The sequence below is a fragment of the Cebus imitator genome, unplaced genomic scaffold, assembly GCF_001604975.1.
Source record: "Cebus imitator isolate Cc_AM_T3 unplaced genomic scaffold, Cebus_imitator-1.0 Scaffold410, whole genome shotgun sequence".
Lineage (NCBI taxonomy): Eukaryota > Metazoa > Chordata > Mammalia > Primates > Cebidae > Cebus > Cebus imitator.
Genome location: NW_016107725.1, coordinates 1,041,109 through 1,063,360, shown reverse-complemented (window position 1 = coordinate 1,063,360; position 22,252 = coordinate 1,041,109). Strand labels below are relative to the sequence as shown.

The 22,252-nt window shown below is 36.3% G+C and overlaps 1 protein-coding gene across 4 annotated transcripts in view; it reads left to right on the top strand.

Annotated features, from left to right (window-relative positions):
• Nucleotides 1–20,469, top strand: part of ZFAND6 (zinc finger AN1-type containing 6) — a 58,738-nt gene extending 38,269 nt beyond the window's left edge. For 3 of the 4 annotated variants that reach the window (XM_017509200.2, XM_017509198.2, XM_017509199.2), the window contains 5 exons: nucleotides 6,566–6,736; nucleotides 7,905–8,013; nucleotides 8,903–9,003; nucleotides 13,304–13,417; nucleotides 19,554–20,469. In XM_017509200.2, the coding sequence (XP_017364689.1) occupies nucleotides 6,583–6,736; nucleotides 7,905–8,013; nucleotides 8,903–9,003; nucleotides 13,304–13,417; nucleotides 19,554–19,702 (627 nt within the window). In that variant the 5' untranslated portion in view covers nucleotides 6,566–6,582 and the 3' untranslated portion in view covers nucleotides 19,703–20,469. The remainder of the gene's footprint in view (nucleotides 1–6,565; nucleotides 6,737–7,904; nucleotides 8,014–8,902; nucleotides 9,004–13,303; nucleotides 13,418–19,553) is intronic. The other variant, XM_017509201.2, reaches the window with a different exon arrangement.
• Nucleotides 20,470–22,252: the final 1,783 nt, after the last annotated feature.

Here is a 22,252-nt window from a genome sequence, read left to right as displayed (position 1 = left end):
ACAGGGTTTCACCATGTTGGCTAGGATGGCCTGGATCTCTTGACCTCGTGATCCGCCTGCCTTGGCCTCCCAAAGTGCTGGGATTACAGGCATGAGCCATGGTGCCCGGGGACGGATCTTTTTTTATCATGGATGCAAAAAGTTTCCTGCTACCCCTTACCATCCTTCATGTCTGTTTATTACCCCTATGATAGTTGGAGATATGAAGGCTCAGAACTCTTGGAATTATTGCATGCAGCCAGGAAACACTAATCTCAGGCACTTATGCCAAGTTAGGTAATTCCTCTTCTGATCAGTTAATAAAAAAAATTATAGTGTACCGTAAATCCTATTTTGCTCTCTTCTGGGATCCATTTAATACAATTGTAAAGAGAATTCACCTGTTCTTAGTTTTTAGTTTTCCAGTGATTAAAAATAGGCAGAGTGGCAGGAGCTTATCTTACCACTTTGTGTTGCTCTGCTAGTTGAAAGTTTAATGTGCATTCTTATTTAACTAGACATGTTAAGTGTATTTTTTTCTTCTCTTGAAATTGTTAGTGAAGATCCCAAATTGAAAAGGCCGATTTCAATTTGATCTTATAAGATTGCATGTAAGATCAGTCAGATAACTAAAATTGAAGGTGGTCTTGAGTTGGAGAGTACACGCTCTGCCTAATAGGGCCCGAGGTTTTAATTTGGGGAACATGAGTCCAGTATTGCAGTATCTTCCTATTTTCAACAGAAGAAATCTGGAATTATGTGATACTCCCCAAGTTTTGAATGCTGAGAAGTAATTTTTAAAAAGTAATAGTTACTGCCAATCAGATATGGCTATGGGTCAGATTTAACTCAAGTTTGCTAGTTCACAATTTCTGGACAAATTCATCATTATAAATTTTCTCCCTATTTCTTTCGAGAGGAGGGAGAAAATGAAAAAAAGTATGCATTTTATAACTGCCTTGGGCTATTGGTCATTCTTGCTGAATAATCTTTCATTATATAAATTATGAATATTGCACTGTGCCCTCTTAGGGAGTTGAAACCAGGGAAATTTAGTAACATATCCAAGCTTTTACAGGTAATGAAATGGCAAAGCTGGGATTCCAGCTGCTGCCAAACTGACTCCAAGCCCATTCTGTTTTCATACACCATACTTTCTAGGGAAATTAGGCTGCTCGGGTTAAATTACGTAGAGCATGAATGCTAGGTTGAGTACTCCTTTCTGGGACAAGTATTATACAAAACAGAAGTAATTAATGAGAACTGGGAGTTTTAGGAGAATTTTAATAAATGGATTAGGAGGAGGAGTAGTAAACTGTTAAAAATAACCCAGATATGAAGCAGTGAGAACCACAGTTGGGATGGAAAATAAAAGAGCATGAGACATTTCAAAATAAAAATTATTGGAACACAGCAACTGACCTTTAGGGAAGGAAGCACAGGAAACTAGGTTTAATTGACATGTATGTGCTGTTATAATTGAGTTTATGTTGCATTCATTACTATTCTTTTGTCAGAATTTTAATAATTGGTCATGAATTTTTTTTACAGTCTTAAAGCATTTAATGTTGAATTTTTTATCCTGCTAAGAACTTCTTAGGTAAAAAGACATAAAGGAAAAACTTTTTTTCAAGAGCATGGTTATAGCTAATTAAAAGCTGCATAATATGTTAAGATTGAATAAATGAATGGAATTTAAAATGTATACTTAAAGGGAAGTAATAAGAATTGATGAATGCTTAGAAAATTAAAGGTTTTCAGGAATATGGTGGACTTTGGTAGTCCTCTCTCTCTCTCTCTCTCTCTCTCTCACTCTCATAAATCAAAAGACACTGACTTAGCAGCTTACCAGATAGGAACTTCGGCCAGTTACTAAGTCTTTTTGAGTATCTTTTTTTTTTTTTTAAAATAGGGATATCAACAGCACCAATATCATAGGGTTCTTTAGAGGATTAAATGAAATATAAATAATAAAAACAGTTCCTGGCATATAGTAAACTCTGAATAACTGTTGAGTGTTGTGTGGGATGTTAGAGGGAATAATAGGTTGGGGATTTGACTATGAATGTCATGAAGAGTCAGAAGTCACATTTTATGACTTCTCTCCAACTCATAGACTTTTATTTATTATACCATGCTAGTCATTTTTAAAATATCTGATATTTACCAGAAATTTAAATAAAAATTTATTATACCATGCTAATCATTTTTTAAATCTCTGTCTCTTTGGATTTGTGGTTTTATAATTCCACAACGCAGCAGTTAAGGAATTGTTCTGCCCTCTCTCCTCTTATCCCTTTTCCTCCCTGATCATTTGAATGCTAAACTGATTGCCCCAAAAAGGTATAGCAGCAAAGGGAGGGAGGCAGGACTTCCAGTTTCTTTGTAGCTACCCCATTTATGCCATTGTACATTCAGATGAACTAACCCTTTTATGGTTTTTAGTTTTTTTCAGTCTTTCTGACTCTTCATGTAAAGGTACATTTTATGGCCTAACGATTATAAATAAGGTTTTTTTTTTTTTTTTTTTTAAAGAAATGTGTGAGAAATCCATTGTGCCTCTTGAGTTATGAAAATCATTGTTAATTTGATGCCGTGCGGGCAGTTTGCCTTGGGAAAATTGGTATGCTGTTACATGTTTTCAAAGTTAAATCTTACTGTTTTGAAGTAATTGTAATGAAAAGCTTAGTGGTCATATTGTACTTTCATCTATGACTTTTGAGGTTTCGTAGAAATAGGATATTTCTCTCCTTTACTGTTTGGTTGCCAGCCATATGTTTGTCAGTATCATTGGGAAAGTTACTTTAATTACTCTCTTAACACTTTAATGTTGTTAATTGGTGATGTATGTAGCATCGTTGGTGGTTTAGACCTGAGTTCCTCAGTCTTTTTTCTCTATTTCTTCCCTAAGGAGTCTTTTTAGATTTTTTTTTCCTAAGGTGGCCCCCACCTCCAGAAAATTCTAACTCCAGAGAGATACTGTAGGTCTGTTTATGTATTTTATGTATATCTGTGTTTTATACAAGAGTAAGTTTTTCTGCCTCTTTCCTCCAAAAATCAGTGTTCCCCCTTGAGGGGCAAACTGTGTATGTTGAGGGTGTACATTTTATAAGCAGTGGATTCTCAAAATTTTGGTGTAAATACCCCAAAGGGCTTTTGTGTATGAGAGTTGTATCTAGTGAAATTCATCATATTAAAAATTAAAGCTGAGAAAATTGTTTGAATACTAGTTTATTTTTAAATATTTTATGAAAAGTAACCACTTTCCTCTCCCCTGTATTTTTTAATGAGAAGAGTGGCATTGTTAACACATTTTTGCAGATTTTTTAAAAGTCTGCCTTAATAGCAAGATTCTAGCAGTTGCTTTGGCATTCAGTCTGTTACGGTGTTATAAAGAAAATCTGGGCTCATATGTATTTGGAAAGAGTATTTTAATAACATTTTCAGATAATAGAGGTTCTTTGATATTACACCAAAACTTGACAGTTGATGGTTTCTTAAAGTATAGTTGCAGTGTGAAATTGAAACCACACAAAACAAGCTTGTTCAATCTGTGGCCAAACACAAATTCATAAACTTTCTTAAAACATTGTATTTTTGTTTTTGTTTTAGCTCATCGCTGTTGTTAGTATTAGTGTATTTTATATGTGGCCTAAGACAATTCTTCTTCCAGTGTGGCCCAGGGAAGCCAAAAGATTGGACACCTCTGATATAAAAGTTTTTGTCCTGTTACATTAAAATTCATTGGCCTTTCTCTTTGAATGTATCTTTTGTTCATGAGTAATTTCTTACTATTTCTTACTAAGCAACCAACATTGGTTACTTAGAAAATACTGATTCACTCTCTTATGATGATATTTCAAATATTGATATAGTATCAACTAATCACATTTCATTAATATCACCATGAATCTTATCAGAAACTGAGAATATTGAAAATGCTTGTCAAGGTTTTTTTTTCACTTGACTTGTCCTTGATAACAAATACTGTTAGATGTTTGAAGTGATGGGGGCACTTTGTTCATTTTCAGAATGTCTACTGAATACTCAGGTCTTAATAACCAGTTTATTAGTCATTCTTTCAGATAAAAAACATGTTCCATGACAAACGCAATTCAGTCAGCTCACAACTCAAACAATTGTACAGTGCTTTTTCTTTCCGTCGTCATACTTCTTGACTCAACAGGAGTGTTTCGTGCATGCTTCCCATTTGTCATGCAAAATGTTAACAAGATGTGTATTCAGGGTTGAGATTTAGCAAAGTTAATAATTTTTACTGTGAGAGCGTGGTGATGAAGAATATGACTACTAGTGCAGTTGGGTGCCATTGCTTTGATTTGGCTCTTTGATAAGGCTTCAGCTCTTTTTTATTTCCCACAGCTGCTTTGGCAGCATTTGTGCTCATGTCCATATGGTGAAAAAGGCAAATAACTCACTAATAGTATTCTGAAAACAATTTTGACCTCTATAGGGGTACATGAACCATACTTTGAGAATCATTGACGTATTAATAAGTGATGGAGCTGGGGTTCAATCCAGGTATTGAATTGAATATACATTTCATATATATATATATATATGTATCTCCCAGCTCCATCACTTATTAATTAGCTACATTACCTTGAACAATTACCCTGGTAGCAAAACCACATAAACATAAAAGAACACTGCAGATCAGTATTCTTCACAAAATAGGCAAAAAAGGGGGAAAAAAAAACCCCAAAATATTTGACGTTAGCTTTTCTATACTGTCATTGTTATTTTTTATTTTGGGGGGAGAGAGAGAGAGAGGGAGGGAGAGAGAGAGAGAGAGAGTGTGTGTGTGTGTATGTGTGTGTGTGTGTACACACTTTTAACAGGGCTGTAGAGGAAAGAGGGTTCTGAAGTAGCATTTATTAAAATGGAATAAGAAAGATGCTTGCCAAAATCCCAAATTGTATTCATAGGCTAGAGGTCTAAATATCCTCAACAGTTTTAGGACTTTTTTTTTTTTTTTTTTTCCCCAACAGCAAATGCTAAGCCTGCTGCCTTGTTCTGTAGTTCAGTCAAGTGCATTATTGCTGTTGGTTTTGAAATATGTATAAATCTTCACTACCCCTCAACAGTTTTCAGATAATGTAGGGGAAGTGAAATGTAGTTGGTAACAGTAAACTGAATGCTTTCCTTGGGTATTTACCAGTTCAGGGAAATTCAGTGGTAAAACATTTTCCTTCTTTGGTTAGTCTCATTGTTCATGATCTTTGAAAACAGACTCATCTGTAATGAGTCTATTTACATGTACACCCATTTTGGAGTAACCTTCACTTAGGAGATTGTTGTTTTTTAATAAGAAAGAGGGCCCATTAGTACCTTCTGTCATGTTATTCATGCCAAAGAACCAGTTGCTTTTTGGGAGAAAGGGCACATGGGGTTCTCCATCTGCTGTAATTGATTATTGCTTTCATGTGCTTCCCAAACAGTTCCTTCATTCTCAGCATCACTTGCCTGTCTGACTAATGCTTCTGTCCTGTTAATTTTTAATATTTGTTTTTTTAGTTTTAACTACTTAAAAAAAATAAAAATTTCCACCAATTAGGCAAGTAATATCTTCATTTTAGAGAATTTTAAAAGTTAAGGTACAAATCAGGGAAAAGCACTAGCTTCATCATCTTGGGGTATGTTCATTACTGTCCTTTTTGATGATTAATGGGTGCTCCTTTTTTCCTAATTGGCAACATATTGTATACACATTTCATATTGTGCCTTTTCATTTATTATCAGTATTTCCCTCCATCAAAAAGTATTCTAAAACATTTTTAATGACTGAATAACTTTTGTCATTAATATGTATCATGCTTTAAAAAAAAAAAAACTATATACATTCTCCTAATGTTGTTTTCAGTTTATCAAAATTATAAATATGCTGTGAAGCATATCTCTTATATTTTATTATTATTTTTTTTTTCTGATTATACTCTGGTCATTCTGTTGAAGACCCTTAAAGGAGAATGACTGGTTCAGATAGCAATATTTGTTTTTTCACAAGGTTCTTGAAGTGAATTGCTAACTTGCTTTCCAAAAAGATTGAACCAATTTATTATCATTTTATAAGCATTCAGCTCAGTTCTCCATATCTTCACCAGAACTGATACTATGTTAAATGCTTTTAAAACAGAATAAATAACACACATTAGCACACAAACTTCCAGCAAAGGTTTAAATGCTTAGAAATTAAATAGTATAACATACATCAAAACTTACAGTATATATTTCTTATTACTAGGAGAGTCCCAACTGAACTAGACTTAATGAGTTGTCCTTAACCTTCTAGAGGTATAGTCTTCAAAACAGATTTCTTTCTCTAGGAGTTCTTTATACTTTCTGAGCCTGTACAGACCTGCTTATGTAGAGTGGGTTGGAGAGGAAAGTTCAATGTGTGTTCTTTGGTTTTTATATTTTTCTTCCGTTAGCCCTATGTCTTGGGACAGTTATATAGAGTAGTTTGGTATATGTGGATTTTTTTTCTTTATCACATAAAGCAGATTTGGATAATATGTGATTGGAAGTTATGTGTCTGAGTTCTTTGCTAATTCTATATAAATTTCAGGTGTGCAACGGAGGAACATGGCTCAAGAAACTAATCACAGCCAAGTGCCTATGCTTTGTTCCACTGGCTGCGGATTTTATGGAAACCCTCGTACAAATGGCATGTGTTCAGTATGCTATAAAGAACATCTTCAAAGACAGAATAGTAGTAATGGTAGAATAAGCCCACCTGGTAAGTAATTCTGGTAAAACTCATCTGTATTCAAAATTGAAGTACACGTACCCAATACCCTGTTCTGCTCTCACATTGTACTTATATTACTATATTCATATCAGTAAAATGTCTCATTACACGTTGTGATTATCAGTAGTGAGGAGTTAAGAGTGAGTATTGTCACTCATTGAAAATACTGTAAATTCATATCATAATCTCATTTGCTGTGGCTGTGGAACTCTATTACCTTATTAAAATAGAGGGGACATCTCAAGTATATATAACTGTCTTGGAAAGTAAGATAAGGGAGTGATGAAAGGACTTTTGTTCTTTTATCTGGTATGACTTTTACAGCTTAAGTAGTTGTTGAAGGAAAGGGTGGGTTATTGATAAGCCCACCTCAGTGGACTTTAGAGGAAGCTTTACTCCAGTAGGAAGGAAGGGTATAGCGGATTAACTCATAGTAAGGAATGTTCAACCCCAGTTCGCTAGGGTTTTTTATGCCTTTTTGTGTCAAAGGATATTCTGGGAATTGAGGTGGTCTTTTGTTTCAGTAGTTGTGTAAGAAGGATCATGAGGATTCTGAGTATAAGCTTTGCAAAAGGAAAGGGTTTAATATGTTCATTTAGGATAGTTCTCATGTGGGATAATGCCTGCATGTATAGATTTTTGTGGTTAATGGAAGTGCAGGCTATTACTTAGTTCATTTAATATTGTGTATGAGATCTTGTCTGTTTCTGTTCAAGCCAAAACCTACAACCATTTAACCAAAACTTCAGATTTTCTTAAGGCTAAGATCAAATGAGTATAAATTGTTTTAAATTAAATCATCATCTACATTTATAACCTAATGTTCCTGAGCATAGATTTTAATTCTGAACCTATATTTTTAATTGCTATATCATCTTATTTAAATATCTCATTGGTACTCTAGTACTTGGATGATATTCAGTCCTAAGAAGTAGGAGTTCAGTTTATTAATTTATACAATTTGTATATGGTTTAAAATAAACGTATTTTTAATTGGTAAACCGTTGAAAATTTTTTAGCTAAAATAATGAACCAGCGTATTACATATTAAAATAAAATCTCTATACTATATTCTGTGGAAAATGGATTTTTTTTTTTTTTTTAGATAAGGTCTTAGCATATAGAATCACTAATATGGAATGTGATACTGTTACAGCAACCTCTGTCAGTAGTCTGTCTGAATCTTTACCAGTTCAATGCACAGATGGCAGTGTCCCAGAAGTCCAGTCATCATTAGACTCTACATCTTCATCTATGCAGCCAAGGTAAGATGTAGTCTCGAATTATAATGGGAATGCTAGTGAAAACTAAAGAGTACATTCTGTTTTTGATTAACTCTAATAAGGAAAACTAAGTAAAGCTACTTTAAGATTAACTGGCCTAAAATTTTATCTATCTGATTATAACTAGTTAGAAAAAGCGATTTCTTGCTTTTACATTGGGGGTTTGGGGGTTATCGTTTAAGTCTTAGATTTATTTTTCAGGCGTCTTTTCCTTCTTTCTCATAATATATCCTGACCTACTCCTGAAGTCCTTTGGAAGCATGTTAAGTGAAATGTTAGGTCTTATTCTGCAAGTATTACTTAACTACCTTGCATTTAAAAAGTACAGCCTTGTCACATGCTATCTTTAATATCATGATGTAGTACTCATATTTGTTTGTATTGTAATATGTATATATATGTTTTTAAACTCTGAAGTCACATCATTTAGAAGCCTGCATACAGCAATACATGTTTGGTCTTTATTCTGCTGTTAGGAACGAGTGTATTAAATTCCTACGCTGTGGTTTCTTTTTTGCAATTCATGATAAGAGATGTCCAGTTTTGCTATGCTAGAATATCATTGACAGCTTTGCCTTAGGGTTCTTTAGGCATGTCTTTATCATGCTAGTTTTCATTTAGTGAATTCATGTGCTGCTTGAAATTCACAAAGGGCATATGCACTATTGCTTTGTTTCCAAGACAGGAAGATTCTGGTCCACATTGATCTCTAGTTTTAAAGCTCTATGATTATGTTTAAGTTATTTTAAAAAGTATCTCTGTATTCTTGTCTTAATGATATACTTAGATATGTTGAACTCTTACTATGTCACATTAGTTAATATTCATGTGTGGAGATCACCTTTTAAGATGAAATATTTTGCTTTTCTAGCCCTGTATCAAATCAGTCACTTTTATCAGAGTCTGTAGCTTCTTCTCAGTTGGACAGTACATCTGTGGACAAAGCAGTACCGGAAACAGAAGATCTGCAGGGTTTGTATATGAACTAGCATGTATTTTGTTATTTGAGTATTTTGGCCAGACACTATCCCAGGTGCATGTATAAAATATTACCAGGTTAAAACACGTGTTTTTCTACTGAACACAATACTTTATGTCCTTAAGTATTTAATTAACATGTTGGGGAGCCGTTTCACACTTATATAGAATTTTATCAGCATAAACATTGCAAATTCAAAATTTATTTAGTTTGAAAAATACAATCAAATGAAAGTGTGGCACATTATACTGTGCCACACTTTTATTTTATTATTTTGGCTGGTTCGGTCTAAATACTACTCTCTAAGAAAACTGGGACTGCTGGTTTGAGGGGAATCTGTTTCTTTCATTTTTTGACTCATTATCTGAAAGACTGTATACGTCTTGGCTGGCACTTCTCCCCTTCTTCCCTATGTATGCAATAGCCACATGTTCTTGTCCATGCTCTCGTATTTCTATTATGCAGCTCAGAGTGATCTAGGAAGACTTGAAAATTTGTATGAAGGCGTTTGTAGTAGGCAGAGAGAACAGAGTAGGCCATTTTGCAGGCTGCTAAATAACCTCTGCTTAATTAGTTGTATTCTATCAGTGTGTGGAAATAACATGATAACCACAGAAAGATCTCTGGAAAGATAAGCCTAATGAAGAGCAGCGTGTCATTCTGCCTGTGGGATGATTTACCAGTGAAATTCACTGTGCCTGGTGTTAACACGATAGTAATAGATACGTCTGGCAATCCTAGTTTAAGTTTGCTAAATTTTTAATTTAGACCAGGCACAGTGGCTTATGCCTATGATCCTAGCCACTTGAGAGGCTGAGGCAGGAGTATCGCTTGAGTCTGGGAGTTTGAGACTAGCCTGGACAACATAAAATTAGCCGGGTAAGGTGGCACATACCTGTAGTCACAACTATTCAGGAAGCTGAGGTGGGAGGATTGCTTGAGCCCAGGAATTCCAGGCTGCAGTGAGCCATGATTGTGCCACTGCTCTCCAACCTGGGTGGGCACCAGAGCAAATCCCTCACACCCGATCTCAAGAATTAAAATAAGTAAGTTTAAATAAGCTAGGTAATTCCTCTTGCTTTTATTTCATACCCAGCAAATACTTGACCCAGTTTGCTTGTTTGTGTAGATTTTGTATAACAAAAGAATATATTATGTGGTCAACATAAATATTCTAGTCTATCTAGCATATTGTTATAAATTCATAAATGTTTTAAGCGAATAATTTTTATTTTTTAGTTAAAAAATTTAAGGAAGGGCAGAAATGAGGAATGTTTTTAAAGAAATAAGGAAAAGACTGGGCATGGTAGCTCATGCCTGTAATCCGAGCACTTTGGGAGGCTGAGGTGGGTGGATTGCCTGAGCTCAGGAGTTCAAGACCAACTTGGGCAATGTGACGAAACCCCATCTCTACAAAAAATACCAAAAATGAGCTGGTTGTGGTGGCACACCCCTGTAGTCCCAGCTTATCGGAAGGCTGAGGCATGAGAATTGCTTGAACTGGGAGGTGGAGGTTACAGTGAACCAAGATTGAATTGCTTCCTTTTGCATAACTAGAATTTGATAAGGTATTCTTTGGTGTTAAAGCTCACATAAAAACTGAGGAAACAGGATTATTTCTGGGAATCGTAGACTTTTAAAAATAGTGCTATATCATCTTATCTGTGAATTCATTTGGTGACTTTAAATTCAGGCTGTCAGCTGTTAGTTTCAGGTAAGCTGATACATTAACCTCGTGGGTATATAATTGACATTTATCGGTCCCACTTTTGAGCTGTAACGTATAAGCTTTTAGATACCCTACTGATCCTTCACTTTGAAGACTGCATTTGCCTCAGTTAAAAAGAAAACATTCGCCTTCTTCAGGGCTTTAGGGCTGATATTGTGAAATGTCTGCAGTAGCATTTGTATGCATAGACGATAAATATAATTTTACTCTTCTCCATTTCCAGATCCCATTTAAAGTTTGTGCCTCAGGAGTTAAACCAGTTTTGTTAAAAACTATAATCTTGTGATAGTGTTACTGCCATTAAAGCATTATCTATATGAATTTTTAAAAAATATCAGACTGTTTTGGAGAACAGGTTAGATATTACAGCTTAGAGATTTCAAAACCAGTAAATACAATAGGTTCATTTCTGATTGCAGGTTACGGTGTTTTTGAGTCTATGTGTATAGCTAGACAGGCTTATCTGATACTGTTTAGGAGCTGGGGATAAACAGTAAATAAGACGTTCAGCCAAGCCCTCTTGGAGCTTACACTCTAGGGATATTTATTCATTGAAAATAAAAGGTGTGATGTATCTATATTCTGTTTCAAAAATAATATGTTCATAGTATATTACTAGACCTGTCTCCTGTCTAGTTTCAGCATGTAGGTGGAGTAACATGCTATAGAGTTTGTCATTAGCACATACTTACTTGTTTGTGGTATTTTGCTTTTTATCATCTTTTGTTGAAATATGAGATAATGGTGTTAACATAAGCAGGTTAGAGTCAATCACAGCAAATGTCTGAGCATGTATTAGGATGTGTAGTTCACTGTGATGGGACTGGAGGTTCAAATGGGGAATAAGGTAACCATCCCTCTTCAGTGAGCTTACAGTGTTGTTGGGGAAATGAGGCACATAAATAGGTAAGTAATTCAGTTCAACAGATGCTAACTGTTGAGTGCCTGCTATGTGGTTGGAGACACTGGGATAGGCACTGGTAATGGGACAAATAGGACAGATGTCTGTCCTCAGAGAATTCGCAGTTAAACCAGGTTAAGTCAGTGAGGGAATTTTAATATGAAAAGTGCTATACATAGTAGGGTTTCCCACCCCAAGGTTGTAGGAGAGGCAGTGGAGGAAGAGCTGATTATAAAACCTTAAACAAGAAAAACAAATTAGAGTTAGCCTGGTAAAAAGAGAGACGAGGGACATAGAAAGAGTATTTTATATGGAAAGGACAACTTGTACAATAGCGCAGAGGCAAAAGAGAGTTTGATATGTCCAGGGAAACTGCAGGTACTTCAATATGGCTGAATCATGGAGTACTGTTGAGGAGTAGTGAGAGATGAGGCTAGAGAAAGAAGGATGAAGAAAATCATGAAGGACCTCTGGGCTTTATCCTGGGGGTTAGGTGGGAGTCATTGGGGAATTCTAAACATCAGAGCGAACACCATTAGATTTTCACTTAAGGCAGATGATTGGATGCAATGTGTGAAGCATGGATTGAAGAGGGAACTCATGTGAGGTGCCCAGTATTTGGAAAAGATGTTAAGGAAAATCAGAGTGATAAGCTAAAGACAATTGAGACAAGGAAGAAGGTATTTGACCTTGGTCTTGAAAAAGAAGAGGACCTAGATCAAATAGGGAAAAAAGGAAACCTTTTTGAATAGATTATAAGAAGTGTGTAAAATGCAATAAAGTATATTTTTTAAAAAAAAAAGTGTGAGCAAAGGTACATGGCATATTTGCAGTGTAGATTAATGGAGCAGTGGATTCCTGGAGAAGGTCTAGTTGGTGATAAAACTGGAGAGGTTAAGAATTTATCCATGGCAAATTCCACCATTTTAGAGCAAGATGTCATGTTTGCAAGGTCATATTATAGATTCTGACTCTGGGGATAGCATTCTGGAGGGCCAGGGTGCAACAAGAGGGAGGCATGTTAAGATTTCAGAGTAGTAATTTAACCTGAATCTTGGCAAATCTGGCTTTGGTTTCCATATATAAATGCATCAATTTATTATGTTAATTATAACATGTTAAAGCTTCTTTGCTTCAATTTGCCTTATTTCTAACATTTAAAGCGCTTTTATGTGAAACATTCTGGGAACTTGAAACTTAACTTTAAATTCCACAGAATCATGGTTTCACCTTTCCCCTACTTGTTCTCTGAGAAACCTATGTCATTCTGACCCCAAGCAATATCAAGAAGTATGCATATGGCAATTTTCTTGCACACTCCCTTAGAATATTCAACTAGTATTTGTTTATGTGCCTTTTATTGAGCAAATACATAGTAATTAGAAAAATCAGAAAATACAGTTTAAACCAAAAGAAGAAAGTCTATAAAATCACTGTTAACATATCATTACATATTCTAGATTATTTTCTACATGTGTATATACATACATTTAACAAAAAGAGGTCATATTTGTAAACAACTCTGTAATTTAATAAGACTAGCTTTCTATACTAATAAACAAATTCCTCTGTATCCTCTGAATAATAGATTAGGGAGGGTGGGATGAGGAATAGCAAAATCTTATTGAATAATTAAATTTTGCCACCTTCCTTTTTTTGTCAGCTTCAGTATCAGACACGGCACAGCAGCCATCTGAAGAGCAAAGCAAGTCTCTTGAAAAACCAAAACAAAAAAAGAATCGCTGTTTCATGTGCAGGAAGAAAGTGGGACTTACTGGTAAGGACCTGGATAAAATGTTTAAAATTAAGATGATGTGGCCGGGTGCAGTGTCTCATGCCTGTAATCCCAGCACCTTGGAAGGCCAAGGTGAATTGATCATGAGGTCAGACGTTCGAGACCATCTTGACCAACATAGTGAAACCCCATTTCTACTAAAAAGACAAAAATTAGCTGGCGTGGTAGTGGGCCCCTATAGTCCCAGCTACTCAGGAGGCTGAGGCAGGAGAATTGCTTGAACCTGGGAGGCGGAAATTGCAGTGAGCTGAGATCGTGCCACTGCACTCCAGCCCAGGTGACGGTGCGAGACTCTGTCTCAAAAAAATTAAGATGATGTTTTATAATAATACATAGTTTACTATTATTGACTTCAATTGAGATTGTTCCTGTTCCCTTGAGAGTTAATATTGGATATACTTCAGCTTCTGAATTTTAAGGAAATAAAAAAAACCTTGATTATGTGCCTACAAGTGAAATGAATAGCTTTAAAAAGAATTCATTGCAGCTGAATTTAGTAGTAGTAGACAAGTAAGGTTGGTGTGCCAGATGCTGTGAAAGGTCAAAGATGTGACTCCTGCTTTCAAGGAGAGAATATTTTGAAGTACTTGGTTAGCTGTGTATGTATAAAATACATGTATATTAGCCCTATGTATAAAATAGGGCTAATCATATGTTGTTGTGTGGGTTCAGTGAGTTAAGACATGTAAGCAGTTATCCCAGTGCTGCCCCACAATAAGTAATCAATATATGTTGGCTACTGTAACATAGCTATCAGATGCAGATGGTGGTGGGAGGGAGAAAGAAATGTTCAAAAGCATTTAGCAAAGAAAGTACATTAAGTGCAGTCAGATTGCTCTGGAAATTCAGAGATAAGAGCAACTAATTTACATTTAAAAATGGTAGTTCTTAGAGGCCCAGCAAGGAAAGGTTCGTGACGGCAGAATGTTTCAGTGCTTCTAGAATAGTGAGTAGGACCTATAACTGATGGAAATAGAGGCAATTCAGACAGAAAGGATAACTTGAAAAAAATGCATAGGGCATGTGCAGGGACCATGAATAGGGGAATGTGGCTGTGTAACACGTAATATGTGAACAAGAGTGTTGCATACTGCAAGTACTGCAATCCAACAGAAATAAAGAAATAAGACTAAAAACAGACAGTTGACCCTTGAACAACATGGGACTGTGTGGGCCCACTTAAGAGTTTTTTCTAATATATTGGAAAAGTTTTTGGAGACTTGCTGCAATTGGAAAAAACTCACAGATGAACTGTTTAGCCTAGAAATATATATTTTTTAATTAAGGAAAGTTAGGCATGTCTTGAATGTGTAAAATATGTGTAGATACTAGTGTATTGTATCATTTATTACCATAGAATATGCACAAATCTATTACAAAAAATTTAAATTTTATCAAAACTTGTCTACAATTGCAGATCATACATAAAGCCATTTATAGTCGAGAAATGTAAACAAATGTAAAGATGTAGATTAAGTGATAGTGGCATAAAAGTTACTATAATATGTACTGTACTTCTCTAATAATTTCATGGCCACCTTCTATTGCTATTGCAGTGAGTTCAGGTACTGCAGGTATCCACTTAAAATGCTGTGAGGCACTGATCACCTCTGTGTCAGCCGTTTGTCTCTGTAGTAAATTGCCTACCACAGTAAAAGGTAATCTCTTGTGGTTCTCATGTATTTTTCATCGTGTTTAATGCAATACTATAAACTTTGAATAATACCATAAGACTCATACAGAGTGCCACTAGTGGTACTGGAAGTGCTCCCAAGAAGCAGAGAAAAGTCACAACATTACAAGAAAAAGTTGAATTGCTTGGTACGTTCCATAGATTAAAGCCTGCAGCTGCAATTCTGCCATTTCAAGAAAAATGAACAATGTCTGCCATTTCAAGATAAATGAATTCAGTGTAAGGACTTTTTTTTTTTTTAAGAAAAGAAAAGAAAATGTGTGAAGCCGCCTCTGCAGCTATGCCAGCAGGCACAGAAACTTTGTACTTTTTTATGAAATACCTTTTTATTTTGTGTTGACAATGCAGCTTTTATGTGGGTGCAGGATTGCTATAAAGAAAGGCATACCTATAGATTATAATACAATTCAAGAAAAAGTAAAGTTATTATATGACAACTTTTAGATTCTAAAGACTTTAATACCAACAAAAGATGGTTTGATTTTTTTTCTTTTTTTAATTGAAATGGAGTCTTGCTCTGTCACCCAGGCTGGAGTGCAGTGGCATTATCTTGGCTCACTGCATCCTCCGCCTCCTGGGTTCAAGGGATACTCCTGCCTCAGCCTCCTGAGATGCTGGGATTACAGGCACATGCCACCATGCCAGGCTAATTTTTGTATTTTTTTTTTTTTTAAGTAGACACATGGTTTCACCATGTTGGCCAGGTTGGTCTCAAACTCCTGACCTCGGGTGATCTGCCCACCTCAGCCTCGCAAGGTGTTGGGATTATAGGCGTGAGCCACTGTGCCTGGCCACTTTGGTGATTTTAGAAAAAGGTTTGGCTTATAAAAAGTGAAGATAATGGGAGAAACAGCTTCTGCCAACAAAGAGGAAGCAGGTAAGTTCCGAAACTACGTTAAGAAAGTCGTTGGAGAAAGAGTATCTGCCTGAGTAAATTTTTAATGCAGACAAAAGTGCCTATTCTGGAAAAAAAAGAAATGACAAAGACATTTAGAAATAGGGAAGAAAAGTGAATACTACAACTTAAGGCAGGAAGAGAGAGTCTAATTTTACAGTTTTGTGCAAATGCAGTTGGGTTTACGATCAGGACTGCCCTTATCTATAAAGTTGCTAACCCCCGAGTCTTGAAGGGAAAAAGATAAACACCAGCTGCCAGTCTTTTGGTTGTACAAGAAGAACACCTAAGACAACATGAACCCTTTTTCATGGTTCGTTACATTAGTGCTCTGTCCCTGAAATCAGAAAGTACCTTGCCAGTAAGGGAATGCCTTTTAAAGTTGTTGTTTTTAAGGTGGAGTTTCATTTTTGTTGCCCACGCTGGAGTGCATTGGTGCAATTTCTGTTCACTGCAACCTCCTCCTCCCAGATTCAAGTGATTCTCCTGCCTCGGCCTCACTAGTAGCTGGGATTACAGGCGTACTCCACCATGCCTGGTAAATTTTTTATATCTTTAGTAGAGACAGGGTTTCACCATGTTGGCCAAGCTGGTCTCAAACTCCTAATCTCAAGTGATGTGCCCACCTTGGCCTCCCAAAGTTCTGGGATTATTACAGGCCTGAGCCACAGTGCCCAGCCTAAAGTTATTTTGATATTGAACAATTCCCTGGCCACCCAGAACCTCATAAGTTCAGCACTGAAGGCATCGAAGTGATATGCTTGCCGCCAGACAGGCATCTCTAATTCAGCCTCTAGGTCAGGGGTCACAAAGACCTTTCAGGCTCATTGCTTACGGTACTCTATGGAAAATATTGTCAGTGCTATGGAAGAGAACCCCAATAGAGAGAACATCATACCACTGAAGATACCATTATCGTTTAGACAAAGATATGAAAACGATCAAGCCCAAAACAGTACATTCCTATGGGAGAAAACTGTGTCTATGTATTGTGTATGACTTCACAGGATGGAAATCATGGTAGAGATTGTGGATATGGCAAGAAAGGTGGGGGATTAAGAATTTCAAGATAGGGCTCTTGAAGACATTCAGGAGCGAATAGACACCAAACCAGAGGAATTAACAGAAGATGACTTGATGGAGATGACGGCTATCAAACCAGTGCCAGGCAGTGAGGAAGAAGACCTAGAAGAAGCAGTGCCAGAAAACAAATTGACGGTAGACTGTCTGACAAAAGGGGTCTGAGTATTCAAGACTGCTTTTCACTTTGGCAACATGGACTCTTCGCTAATCAGAGAGAACTAAAACTGAAGCAAGTGGGGGAAGAAGGATTGGTACCGTAGGGAAACATTTTTAGAAAAACAAAAAAGCAGAAAAGTCAGAAATTACATTGTATTTCCACAAAGTTACACCAAGTATGTCCACCTCTCCAGCCTCCCCTTTTACTTTCTCCACCTCTGCTAACCCTGAGACAGCAAGACCAGCTCCTCCTATTCCTCTGCCTGAAGACAAGGATGAAGACCTTTATGATGATCGACTTTCACTTATATATTTTCTCTTCCTTGTGATTTTCTTAGTAACATTTTCTTTTCTGTAGCTTAAGAGTACATTATATATTAATACATACAACATAAAAACATCTAACACAAAATATGTATTCGTTGACTGTTACCAGTAAAGCTTCTGGTTAATAGGCTGTTAATAGCTCACGTTTTGGGGGAACAAAAAGTTATACTTGGATTTTTGACTTGTTAGAGGGATCTGCATGCCTAAACCCAGCATTCTTCAAGGGTCACCTGTACTGAGGTTAGTTAGAAAGTAGTTGCAGCTACAGATGTAATTTATTGTTTACCATGTGCCAGGCATTGTGCTGAATACTTCTCATAAAAATCGGACTTACAGGGAAGAGTAAATAATAAGATTTTGAGCAAAGGTATGCTTTAGATAGATTATTCCTGGTAAAGGAATGGGTTGGAGATGAAAGAGAAAGGAAGTGAGAGTTTAATATCACAGATGCTTCAAGGCCGGGCATGGTGGGTGGCTCATGCCTGAAATCCCAGCACTTTGGGAGGCCAAGGTGGGAAGATTGCTTCAGGTCAGGAATTTGAGACCAGCCTGGGCAACATAATGAGACCTCCTCTTTAAAAGAGAAAATTTAAAAAGATGTTTCAGATTTGCCCATACCTTAGCACATGTATATTTAAAGAATATAAACATGGCCCAGTACGGTGGCTCACACCTGTATTCCCAACGCTTTGAAAAGCCAAGGTGGGAGGATCACCTGAGGCCAGGAGTTTAAAACCAGCCTGGACTACATAGTGAGAGTCAGTTTCTACAAAAAAAATTTTTTAATTAGCTGGGCATGATGGCATGTGCCTGTAGTCCCAGCTACTCAGAAGGCTGAGGTGGGAGGATTGCTTGAGCCCAGGAGGTTGAGGCTGCAGTGAGCTGTGATTGTGTCACTGCATACCAGCCTGGATGACAGAGTGAGACTCAGATATTAGACATTAAATATACATATTTAATATTAAAGATAAACTATCTAAATCTCACAAACCCTCAAACTTTATGATTAGAAGGCTGAGATTTAGTAATTTTCATTCTGTCCCATCTCTCAGTCTGATACAGTGTTGTTTGCTTCATGTTTCATTCATTATTATGAAGTTACAAATATGTTTTTGAAGTCAAAACTGTGGCAAAGGAAGTTAACATCAAATATTAAAGTTTAAAATACTGATTCCTATGCTCCATTTCCAACAATTGTATCATACGAAAAAGTTCTAATTTGGAGGAGCAGGACCAGTTTTACATAAAGACTGTCTGCACCCATTACATCTCAATTTTGGCTTTAACCCTGGGCATTTCCTTAAAATTAAGTAGCGTTTATTGTGTTTTTTACCATATGTTCAGCAATAAATTAATTCCTCATTTAATCCTTATATGATTATTCCAAAATTACAGATGCAGAAATGAGGCTAATTTGCCTTCATTAGTAAGTAGAGCCACACTGAGGCAGTGGAACTCTAAATCCCATGCTCTTTACCTCTCAGCTGCAGTACAGTTCACGTCTCCACTGGAGGTTAGCAGAGAAAAGCAAATATTAAAGCTGTGTTCTTTGTTAACAGTTCTTTCAGAGGTATTATTTGATCTTTCTTAAATAAATGCTACAACTGCTTTCTGACAGTAGGCTTATTTTCACATTTTAGTGTTTGGATTTGAAAAATGTTCTACGTTTTCAATCTAGCAACTGTGTTTTTTGATAAAAAGTAATTGTGGCCATATTACAGGTGAAGAAACAAATTCAGAGAAGACTTGCTCTAGTGCAAACCTACCTTTGTAGGTAGGAACAAGAAATGAAGCTGTCAGATAGTGAATAAGAATGTCATTTGTGAGACTGTGTATTTGGAATGATTCTTTAGTTTACATTGCTGCCCTAAATATATTGTGCTGTTCAGTATTAATTATTATGCCAAAGACCTTAATAGTTCATCTTCAATGCAACTCATGTATGCACATTACTCCATTTTCAGGGTTTGAATGCCGGTGTGGAAATGTTTACTGTGGTGTACACCGTTACTCAGATGTACACAATTGCTCTTACAATTACAAAGCTGATGCTGCTGAGAAAATCAGAAAAGAAAATCCAGTAGTTGTTGGTGAAAAGATCCAGAAGATTTGAACTCCTGCTGGAATACAAAATCCTTTGAGCATCTGCAAACTAAAAGTTGACTTGAGGTTTTTTTTCCTAGGCATTGGGAATGTAGAGCAGTGTGTCTTGCATAGACCTTTTAATCATGCATGTCATCGAAAGAATAGATTTTTGTTTTTGTTTTGAAAATGACTCTGAACATTTATTTCCATTGCAATTTCTGTGGCTGAGAAGACTTAAACTTTACAAGTATTATCCTTTTAAGATCATTTTAATTTTAGTTGAGTGCAGAGGGCTTTTATAACAAACGTGCAGAAATTTTGGAGGGCTGTGATTTTTCCAGTATTAAACATGCATGCATTAATCTTGCAGTTTATTTTCTCATTGTGTATGTATATATCGCTTTTCTCTGCAGCACGATTTCTCTTTTGATAATGCCCTTTAGGGCACAACTAGTTATCGGTAACTGAATGTATCTTAATCATTATGGCTGCTTCTGTTTTTTCATTAACAAAGGTTATTCATATGTTAGCATAAGTTTCTTTGCACCCACTATTTATGTCTGAATCATTTGTCACAAGAGAATGTGTGCCGATGAGATTCTAAGTTTGTGTGTTTAAACTTTTTTTTTGAGCGAGGGAAGAAAAAGCTGTATGCATTTCATTGCTGTCTACAGGTTTCTTTCAGATTACGTTCATGGGTTTGTGTGTATACAATATGAAGAATGATCTGAAGTAATTGTGCTGTATTTATGTTTATCCACCAGTCTTTGATTAAATAAAAAGGAAACCGGAATGCTGTCTTGTATTACTTTTTCTCTTCTTTCTGGTAGTTAATTTTATTTTTTGGTTAAGGTTTTCTACTTTCCAAATTTTGTAAAAGAACTATCATTATTTGTCTCACATCTGCTTGTGACTAAGCTTATCGTCATAACTGTAATTTTGTTTTCCTCTTGAGTTGACGACCTGAGCACATCTTTAAAGGCAAGCACTCCTCTCCGTTACTTAAATGTATTTTCTAGTCCTTGTCTGATTCTCTTTTCTGGACTCGCATACCCAATTAACATCTAATATAAGCTTCCTTTTTTTAAGCGGATCACCTGAGGTCGGGAGTTCAAGACCAGCCTGACCAACATGGTGAAACCCCGAGAAGCTTCTTTTTCTTGTAGGCTTAGAGAAATTTTAAGAGTACGATTCAAACTGCAGAGCAGTTGTAGAATTGCGGAGTAGAACGACCCCCGAGATGATTTGTCCTATGGTTTTCAAATGTGTCTGGTAACCAAACTTTTTTAAAACATTAAATATTATATAAAACAGATGAAGGCAGTAATTTTCCAATGTAAGTTTCTCAGTTTAAAATTGTTTATGTACATGTTCTATTTAAATAAAGGATGATTTAACATCAAAATCTGTGAATTGATCACATTAACAGATGAAAAAGAATAAACTGTTAAACTAAATAGATTCAGATAAAGTAATGGAATTTAACTACCCATTCATAAGAAAAATTAAAAGTAACGATAAATTAAGACTAGAAAGAAATTTCCTTAAGCTGATAGTTCTTTGTGAAATCAATGAGCCAAACAAACACAAAACCAAACATCAACCAAAAAGAGGAAACTTACTTCCCTTTAAAGTCTGAAACAGGGCAGGCATGGTGGTTCACACCTGTAATCCCAGCACTTTGAGAGGGTGAGGCAGGTGGATCACGAGATCAAGAGGTCAAGGCCATCCTGGCCAACATGGTGAAACCCTGTCTCTACTAAAAATACAAAAATTAGCTGGGCATGGTGGCACATGCCTGTAGTCCTAGCTACGAGGGAGGCTGCGGCAGTAGAATCGCTTGAACCCAGGAGGTGGAGATTGCAGTGAGCTGAGATTGTGCCACTGAACTCCAGCCTGGCAACAGAGCAAGGCTCTGTCTCAAAAAAAAAAAAAAAGATGACTGCCCACTAATGCTGCTTACTATTCAAAATTGTGTTGTAGATTATGGCCAGTGGAGCAAGACGACAGAAAAATGGTAAGAAAAGAGGTAGCACTCATTATTTGCACATTGTTTTTATAGAAACATCATAAACTTGCTAAAAAACAGGGTTTAGTTAGGTAGCTATAGTATTAGGTTTTAGAAGAGAGTTGGCATTTCCTTACACCAGTTGCCTAGAAAACATCGACTGACAATAATATCAGAATATTGATTACCCAGGAAATTGACAGTACATGTTGATGGCCTCGTCGAGAAAGAATTCTAAAACATGAAGGGATAGTAAGACCCCAGTAAATAGATGTTCGTGGATAGGAAAACAGTATCATTAAAAATGTCTTTTGTCCTTCAATAGACATAGATTCAAAGTAATCCCAATCAGAATTCCACTAGGCTTTTTTTCGTGGAGCTTGTTTAGTTTCTAAAAGTTAAAAAGAGCAAAAGGCTAGACCATTTCAGAAAAGAGCAGGGAGACAGGGACTTGTGCTGCTAAATGTCAGGACTCACTGTGAAGCCTTGTTAATTAAAATAGCATGTTACCAGCTGATGGGGTCAGACAGATATCCCAGTTGAATAGATTGCCCAGAAAAAGACCTATGC